At 39.1% G+C, this 10197-nt stretch overlaps 1 protein-coding gene across 1 annotated transcript; it reads right to left on the bottom strand.

Annotated features, from left to right (window-relative positions):
* Positions 1-1126: 1126 nt before the first annotated feature.
* LOC140141649 (UDP-glucuronosyltransferase 2C1-like) lies at positions 1127-10197 on the bottom strand. Its single transcript, XM_072163560.1, has 5 exons — positions 9768-10197; positions 6832-7054; positions 5347-5533; positions 2188-2380; positions 1127-1237 (listed from the first exon to the last, which is right to left on the bottom strand). The coding sequence occupies exons 1-5, from the start codon at positions 9891-9893 to the stop codon at positions 1127-1129; spliced, it is 840 nt and encodes a 279-aa protein (XP_072019661.1). The 5' UTR covers positions 9894-10197.

Genomic DNA, 10197 nt, shown 5'->3' with positions numbered 1-10197 from the left:
TCTGTCTCACCTGTCTTGTCATGTCTTGTCCTCACATCCCTGGTGTCTCTGTCTTTGCACCGTCTATTGTATTGTAATTATCTATTTATTTATCCAAAGGGGTGGTCATAGTTCCTTCGAGCTTTGCTCTGTTATGGCCATCCTTCCGTCTTATTGACAAATTTAATGAACTGTATATTGATTTTGTCATGGAAAATAAAATCTGAATCTGAATCTGAATATGCAAATTTATGACATCACCTCATGAATATGCAAATTTATGACATCACCTCATGAATATGCAAATTTATGACATCACCTCATGAATATGCAAATCAATGACGTCATGTCATGAATATGCAAACATATGACGTCACCATCTGCTAATTTTACTTTCTAAAGGAAGTGTATTTTAGCGAATCTTGAATTTGAGCACCATGAAAATCAATTTCATCTAAGAGATAAGTTTCCATACATGGAACGTCCTTGATTGTCAAATAATCTTTCCATTCATTGTTAAAGATGTACAGGGTGTAACAATAAAATTTGTACAATTGAATTTTGACTTCTCAGGAAAAAACTAAAAGAGTTATGGCACAAATGTTATATGCACTTTAATCAGTAATATCTTGGCTAAAAGAAGACGTTTAGTTGGTTTCTTTACCAGCTTGGGTTCAAAAGTTATGTCCGATTAATTAAATTGTCCAGAAAACGTGTTGGGCCACTTTTGCCATGTTTGCGCATATCAAGTTTGAACCGCGTAGATATGCTTATTGTGCATTAAAGAAATGACACAAAAGAATTATAAGTGGTGTTTCTTCATATAATTAACATGAACTTAATAATAATATGATATTTCTTTAAAATATATAAATGAAGTCATGAAATATCTTTCAAATTAATATAAAGTGCATTAATTAATCATATCCCTGAGATATCATTGATAAAACTAAGAACAGTTTTTGCATCTATAAGTACAAAACAATAACATGTTGAAATTAAGTTCAGCTAGCTGGGCTTCTAGCTGTTCTTGGGCGACCACTATTTCCAGCATTTCTGTTAACAAATTCTACATACTTCTCACAGTTTATTGTAATTGTATACCTTGATGATAAATGTGAGTTTGGAAAATGAGCTATAAACAATCTTATGGTTTCTGCTTGACTGCATGTGTGCTACCGAAAGTCACAACCATAAAAATACGCTCTTCCAACGTGCATGACTTGGGGTTGAAGTTGCTAAGCTGCAGCCATGATTCCTAAGGGTTATCATGTCAGTGCTTATATTTTGTGACGTTAAAAAACTCAAGGATTATGTAATCATTTCTAACACTTCGAATATCTTATTGTTTAAAACTACCTAAGAGCACTGTCAAACTGGTCCATGGTTCAACTCTATTCAGTCACTTTTGTAACACTTAGACAAAAGTGGCCCAAGCGGTTTTAAGACTAGGTTACATAATTGGCCATATCTTCACTTGTATACCATCGATTTTATTGGACCAAAGCTTATCTGGTGGCTAAAGAAATTATCTTGATAGACATATAAATATAAAACCAAAAAATAAGCGGCATACTTGTGTCATTCTATTTTCAAAATTGTACAAATTTTATTGTTACACCCTGTATATTAAAAGGTCATAAAACTATTGTAGTTGTTTAGTTGAATTTAGAAGAAGTTGGTGTTTCATTAGATAACAAAGCTGATGGGTACCAATCATTTTGATACACCCTGTAAGGGTATTGACGAAGTAGCTATCTCATACTGATATCGGTTTTGCAATGATAAAGTAGCTATCTTCTGCTGATATCACTATTGATGAAGTAGTTTTTTGCGCTACGTACGCACTGGCCCTTTAGCAAAATTCACCTTCATTTTGGACTAAGATACTCTGAAATTGAATTCTTTTCGCGCGTTTTGCACGGACATGACCTAACAATATCGGGACATCCTCGCGGTGAGTTTGGGGCCAAAAAGGTAAATCTGGCCCTTTGTTTCTGCTTGGATACACCAGACAAGGCGGAAATTTTATGCTCAATCTTATATCTTATAATCATATATCTTAAGTTTAATCTTAGAATTTCTACCTTCAGTTTACATTTCTGATATTCAGTCATTTTTAGAATGCCGAGAAAGAGTATTTCTTTTAAAGCTTTTTTTACATACACAACAACAAAGTCCACACATATATCTCAAAATATATATAACCACGGCTGCTAATAGTATCAAAAACACCCATACATCAATCAGGTAATACTGTATGAGATTCAGTTCAAACACGTAGGGACGTAGATGGTCGTCACCAAATTTGAGCACATGTTCAATCCAGAAGACAGCTCTCTCCTTTGCTGGTGGTAGGTCACGAAGAATCGCCGAGTAGTGGGATACTTTCTCCTGGTACCTAAAATGAGTGAAAAAACACAGCCATGTGGGGAAGGTTTTTTTTTTTATTTCAAACTCTAATGGTGACCCGCAGGTCAAATTGCTAGAATTGTACATTAAACACACCTAAACAGACACAATGCAATTTGCAGGCAGCAGCTTAATCAGCGCCAATATTGCAACATTGAAACAAACAACTATACAAACATCCAATCCAACCCAACCCCATCCCCCAGTAGGCACGAGCAGGGCTCGAACTCGCAACCTATGGATTATGAGTCAGGCGCCTTATCCACTCGGCCACACATGCTCCATGTACTAGTATCATGTATGATATCAACTCCAAAGCGCACACCCTTGACTAGAAAAATGTGGGGAAACTGTAAACCTTAAAACTAAGAACAGAATATCTTGGTGTAGATTAGTCATCCAGTAAATAACATATAAGGTAAAGTTAAATCGAATTCTGGAAATAAAATTTGCAACTTACATGCGACAGTTGTGTCCGGTAACTCCGAACTTCATCAGGCATCTGATTGGTCACGTGACAAACGACGGGGGAAGATCCTGCAAAGCCTGGTCCCAAGCGTGCGGCAGTTGAAAGTGGAGTCCCCCCTCCCTCTCTAGGTGACCGAACGAATTTATCGGTGGACCAAATCATTGAACTCTTAACCATCTGTCTCAAGACTACGTATTTCTCATATAACAACAAATTCTTCATTCAACAATATGGCTGTGCCATGGGTTCAGCTGTCTCACCTATTGTTGTTAACATCTACATGGAGAATTTTGAGCAGATCGTGCTAGACAAATATCCTGGAAACCCTCCTAAACTGTGGCTGCGCTACGTCGATGATACGTTTGTTGTTATTGATAGGAATGAGGCTGCCTCTTTTTACAAATTCATCAACGAGGTAGACCAAAACATCAAGTTTACCCAGGAGGAGTGCGTTGATAACAAGCTAGCTTTCTTGGACTGTCAAGTTCACATTCACGAGGACGGATCACTCAAGTCCACGGTTTACAAGAAATCAACTCATACGGACCTAATACATAAACTCGGGGTGATCAGATCCCTGCAACATCGGGCTAGTACCATTATCAGCGACCAAGAGGACCTTCCTGGAGAACAAAATCACATTCAGAAATCCCTGGGTTGCTGTGGCTACCCCAACTGGGCCTTCACCAAAGCTAAAAAAGACCAAAGACCACACACAGAATCAATACGCAGAAACGGGCACGGGTACCCAGGTAACAATACCCTACATATCTGGCTTGTCAGAAAGGATCAAGAATACTCTTAAGTCCTTTGGGATCGCAACGTCTTATAAACCCACCAACATCATCAGGGGGGGAAGTTAGTCCACGTTAAGGATAACCCCCCTCCCCCCAAGGACAAGCAGAGTAATTTGGTTTATGGCATAACCTGTGCGGCTACTGACTGTGGTGAAGCCTACGTAGGAGAAACCAAACAGTCTCTCAGGGCTAGGATAAACCAACATCGGAGACCTAGCTCCAGCGAAGCTCAGAACTCTGCAGTTTTCAATCACTGCAAAACAACGGAACACTTCTTTAAGCCAGAGGAGGTTGTGATCCTTGACAAAGAAGAAAAGTGGTTCGAGCGGGGTGTCAGGGAAGCCATTTGGGAGAGAGTGGAGCAGCCAGCCATCAACAAAAAAGGGGGACTCCGCTTTCAACTGCCGCATGCTTGGGACCAGGCTTTGCAGGATCTTCCCCGTCGTTTGTCACGTGACCAATCAGATGCCTGATGAAGTTCGGAGTTACCGGACGCAACTGTCGCATGTAAGTTGCAAATTTTATTTCCAGAATTCGATTTAACTTTACCTTATAAGAACAGAATAGGTCTACATATTGTGGGATGGGCTTTTACGACGAAAGTTCATAACAATTAGTTTTAGCGGGTTCGCCGTCGGACTAGTTAACAACTGTGAAGCTTTTGTCTGACTTCTTCAGGACAAAGTACCTAAGTATAAGACAATTGTAGGTCGCCCCTTGCCTATCGATGGCTCTGAAAAGAGCCGTTCACTGAAGACCGCCCCTGTAAACAGTGAACTAGCAGACCTCGCTTATCTGCTTATGTAAAAGTTTTTGGTGGCTCTGAAAAGAGCCGTACACTGAAGACCGCCCTTGTCAATAGATAAAAGTAAATAAACGGTGGCTCTGAAAAGGTGCGTTCACTGAAGATTGTCCAAGCAGACCTCGCCTATCTGCTAATATAAAAAAGGTTGGTGGCTCTGAAAAGAGCCGTTCACTGAAGACTGACCCTTGTCAACAGAGAACAAGTATAGACCTCGCTTATCTGCTAATGTAAAAATGGTGGCTCTGAAAAGAGCCGTTCACTGAAAACCGCCCCTTGTCAACAGATAAAAGTAAATAAGTGGTGGCTCTGAAAGGAGCCGTTCACTATTAAAAGATTGCCCTGTGTCAACAGAGAACAAGCAGACATTGTCTATCTGCTGATGCTACTGCAGAATGTTTGCAATAAAGTACCTCTTTGTGTGATTATTAAATAAATAGGCTGCCCCTTGCCCTTGAGGTCAGTGACCATACATTCAGATGATCATTTGAAATAAAACGGCGGCTATACCTACCGATAATACCTTTTTTCGGCTTTTCCCCGATATTTTTATTTTGCCCCCCCCCCCCCCGACTGACAATTTTTATCACATTTTTGACCAAAAATTACATTTTTGACCAAAACCCACATTTGACCAAAAATCACATTTTGACCAAAAATCACATTTTGACCAAAAGTCCAAATGTTTTTTACCAAAAGATTCTGAAAACATAATAATGATAAAATTGGATGGTTTTTTCACCCAATACAAAATTTATTGGTCTCGCTATGAGTTTAAAAATATTGGACTCGACTTCGTCTCGTCCAATATTTTAAAACTCATAGCTCGACCAATAAATTTGTGTATTGGGTTCAAACCATCCAATTTTATATCATTATTTCCTTACCTTTTGTTGCTTAAAACTACAGATATCGCTTCATACAAATTTTCCTCTGTAATCATCTTTGAATCCAGCTGTAAACCCATTCCCTTTGATACAACTCGTGCAGCAGTATCCCACGTATCATGCCCTACGAATGGAATTGATATCATGGGAACCTCATGGTACAGAGCTTCGTAAACACCGTTCAGACCTCAGTGTCCTATAAATAGGCGAGTCTTAGAATCACCTAAAAAGAAAAAGAAGATATAAATGTATTTAAAATTGTCCCTCCCCCTGATAATAATTAAATGGCGCGTCCTTTATGAGCTCCCTGGCAGTGACGCAGTGACGGGTGGTGGCAATTTCCCTGTCAAAATCCGAAGATTTAGACCCGCCCCTCCAAGTGCAGGGCAAAATGAGAGAGAAAGGATAGAGGGGGGGGGAAGACGGAGAGAGAGAGAGAGGGATGGAAAGGAGGAGAAGGAAGAGAGTCAATCAGTCAACAGGATATTTCCCCAATATTTGCCAGGGGTGATGGTCCATACATACATGGGAGGGCGAGTTAGCGCAGCAGTAGTTCCCTCGCTTTGTACCACTGAGGTCCCGGGTTCAAGCCGCGGCGCAGCCCAAGGACTCGTGTGCACTTGGTTTATCCCGATTCCATGCTCGCTCTCGCTGGTTTTCTCCGGGATCTCCGGTTTCCTCTTGTATCGCAAAAATCGGTGATTAGTTGTTTGGTTATCAAAAACTTCCTTCATCCAATGGAATTTGGGGAGCTGCACTGGATGTTACAATCTAAATGCGGATAGGTGTGCGCCATTCGGCAGCAACCTAGTTGATGCGATCTGATTGTGATGATTCACCATTGCAGCGAAATTACAGCGCTTTGAGTCCTCTAAGATCTGGAGAAAGGCGCTTTATAAATCAACAAAAAAAATTATTATTATACACTCATCCCCACCCCCAATGTCGATACCTGTATGTGGGTTTCTGACCAATTTATGCTCATATTTGACCATTTTAGCCTCCAAAGTGCCAAAATTTGGGCACTTTGCGCGAATTTATTCCACTTTTAAACCATATTTCACCAGTTTTGCTTCAATATGGCAAATTTTTTCGCGTTGCGCGCATTTGTACCATAAACTTATTTTGTCGCCACAAGGGGCTGGATTAACATTACTTCAAGAAAATTTACCCCCCCCCCCCCCAATGTCAACACATTAGAGAATGAATTTGGAGAAAACCTTCTGATAATTACAAACACTCGCTGAGCAGCAAGACCTTCCCTCTAAGCTTTTAATCCGATAAGCTGATTATCTATTTGTATTCATGAATTGGAAGTCATTCTTTGATGTGTTACTGAGCTCAATCATCTGAAATTACTGGAGCGTGAGCCACCCAGGCTGATGGCTCAGCATAGTATTTTATTGTCAGAAGGTTTTCTCCAAATTCATTTCCTCTTGAAGAAATCTACGCCACTGATATCAGCGTCTCGTTTCATAATCTTACCTAATAAGTCATTTTGTGGAATCCATTTCATAATTTTGGTATTATTTCCTAGATTGGTAGGTTGGTCACCATCATGTCGCCAAATAACTCGCTGCGGCAATCTGCTGAATACTTTAGCGAAGATTGCCGTCATTTGTGAATTGCCAAAAGTACCAATTTTACTCCCAAGCGTAAAAACAATAACTCCGTGGTCATTCGAACCCTGTACAAATTCTTCCAGCTCCTGTGGATTCACAGTGATGATAATGATGCTAATCGAATGATAATATAATTACACTAAAAACAACAACAATAATAATAAGAAATCTTATTTTTAGTTCTGAGGTCACCTACACAAAATCTGTAAAAGGTGTCAATAATATTATAGGCTACATTTGCAAGCAAGTGTAGGTGACATGCCAAGTTTGAAGAAGCTACCAGAGCCAAAGTTATAAGATTGGAGGTATTGAATGACCTTCGTACATATTGATAATAATTTTCCGTATAATTTTTCGAGTTTTTCCAGCGAGTTTCGCGATTTATACTGTTACAATTTGGTCCCTCCATTTTATTATTTTTTATTAATTTTACACATGGACTCCCCGATGGACTCACAATAAGTATTTTCCCGGGCATTTTTCACAATGGCATTTCCAAAGCATATATCTCACGGTCGACAATTCCTCTAAGAATATGCAGATTATGCAAAGTTTGCATTCAATAAATGAAGAGCTTTGTTTCAAAACCCCTTACATCCACTTTGAGTCAAATTGAGTTATTGGCATAATATTATAGTGTTGGTAAAAATGCACATTTTGGTGGTTGTTTGACCTTCATACTACCTTCCCTTCCGGAGTTATCGCATATTTCCCGTTTGGGAAATCTTAGGGAATTTCCGGAAATCTGAACTTAAAATGAATATAGAATTGTTTTGTTTTAAATTTGTTGATGTATAATGGTAGCCTGGAATGTTCTTTACCTATTAAAACCAAAAGGAGCTGTTTTTGGGTCACTATGTTTGAAAAAATCATTTTAATTAACAAAAGGTGTAGCTTCGGAAATACCCAAAAAATGCCATTTTCCCGAATTTCATTAAAAATTCATAATTAAAAAAGTAAATGAGATATTTCAATTTTTCTTTTTGATTTTCAAAGCATTAGTCAAGTTACATAATTTAGTGCATAAAAATGGGCGCAAACTTGGTCGCAAACGTGCTTTCTATACAAGGCGTAAATTTATTTTGTTGCAAAACCCCTTACATCCACAAAAGGTGCGATATAAAATAAATAATAAAATAAATAGGAAGCCTTGAAAAATTGTCCCAAACCTATTCTTTTAGTTTCTATTCATCAACACTTTATCCAATCCCAAATTGAATCAAATCGAACAAGTATATACTTGCGCAATTAAAAAAAGCTGTTTTTCTCAAAAAGTCAAAAGTGGATGTAAGGGGTTTGCAACAAAGCTCTTCAAATACAGTGTCTACGAGAGCGGTTCTCGGCTTTCGCGGTTCTCGGGCTGCGCGGTTTAGTAATAAGCGATGGGCTGAATCCTTTTCACGTAGGGCCTACATAGATAAAAAAAAATAGAAATCCTACTTGTACTTAACTTGTCTTTTTTATGCCATCAAGTGGCTTAGGCAGGCCCCCGATCGACGTCTTGCCCCCTCTTGTGGGATGCTGGCTACCCTGATATTTAAGATTTTGAGGGCCTTTTTTTTGTAAAGGTCATTTTTTAAAACAAGTTTCCCCCTTGAAAGTTGCCTCACCATTTCTCCCCTGAAAATCATTACTTGTGAAAATAAACTTTCGAGTTAACTTAAACAGAACTTATACATCAATACACAGAGGATCGTTCTGAAAGTCATGGATGTTGTAAGCAGACACAGACACTGACCTTTCAGGCCAAAAAGAATTGATATGCATGCAGAAAAACATTCCTGTCATTGGGAATTATGGCTATTTTACCTAACATTAGATCTAATCATATTTTACCATCTGCTACTCTGATCAATCCATTTGCAGGATTATGATTCACATCCAGGGTCTTAGTTAGAAATTGAGGTTTGTCCGTCATTTGAACAAAATCGTTTGACCTAATTTGACCTTTAAAATATTGACTTCTTCAGTCCATCCTGGCAGCCCATGGGGATTCAAAGAGTTCAAATAATGTGTTTTTATGGCCTTGTTTTGCAAATCTGGTCTACTAAAAAGGACAATATCCTCTCAGTTGCCAAAGGCATTAATTTTTGCCCGTCCCTGTAGCAAACTCCCCGTCTAAAATGACGGGCAGACGGATGGCTAGCTTAAAGATGTTAAAGACACTGTTCACATCACTAAAAATACCCTAAACGGTGTTCGGGCTATATAAATAAACTGAGCTCAAAAAGAAACTTATAATTTTTCACAAGGTCATATCTTGAAATCCTGTCTATCAAATTCTACCAAAATTACACACAGGTTTTCTTCAATACTCTACTCTTAACACATGTCAGTAACCAAGCAGTTATCCAACTGACACAACAGCAAAATGCACTGACATGGAACTGCTTCCTGGAACACATTCACAGCCCAGCCCTGTTTCATGAAAAAGTGTATGAAAAGCAGAAAGCAGCACCGTTTTATCATCTGTGCAAGGATCTTGTGTGCATTCTCACAGATTTTTTGTGCTGGGTGCCAAATGTTGGGCTGTGAAAGTGGAGGAAGTCCAGGAAGCTGTCCCATGACAGTGCATTTTGCTGTTGTGTCAGTTGGACAACTGCTTGGTTATTGACATGTGTTTTGAGTAGAGTATTAAAGTAATCCTGTGTGTAATTTTGATTCATTTTGATTGACAGTATAAGATATGACCTTGTGATTCACGCGTTGTAAAAAATTATAAGTTTCTTTTTGAGCTCAGTTTAGTTAAAAAGCACTGGCATCGAAAGGCACCACGAAAGACAAAATGATCTTACTTACTGCGTCAAGTGCTTTAGCATCACTTAAGGCCAACCCACCGACAGGAACATAATTCGGCATAGTTGGTTGTGGATAATCTAAAGACAAGTCCGAATAGCCTAACCACAGCACTGCTTTGCCCATCATACACGGTAAAGAAGTTCCGGATTTATGTCAAAGTCTTTCTGTATCTGAATAAAATCTCGCAAGAGAATTGGTGGAAGGACGTGAGAAAACAGGAAATGTTGGAATACATTGTGAACTCGTTGCATAAAAGTCATTTTATCAGTTGCACCAAAGAAGCTTTCTGGAATGTACGACAGCTCTGCTGGATAACCGTAGACACTCTTTCTAAAGATGGGGTATTCGCGTGAAGCCGTCAGGTAGATAAATGGTATGTTAAGATAGTGCGCCAAAAGCACATCGCATGGGAAACCCATATCAGTTATCA

This window comes from Amphiura filiformis, chromosome 19 (assembly GCF_039555335.1).
Source record: "Amphiura filiformis chromosome 19, Afil_fr2py, whole genome shotgun sequence".
Taxonomy (NCBI): domain Eukaryota; kingdom Metazoa; phylum Echinodermata; class Ophiuroidea; order Amphilepidida; family Amphiuridae; genus Amphiura; species Amphiura filiformis.
Note: the sequence above shows the minus strand (reverse complement) of the source record. Positions and strands in the feature narration are given on the sequence as shown.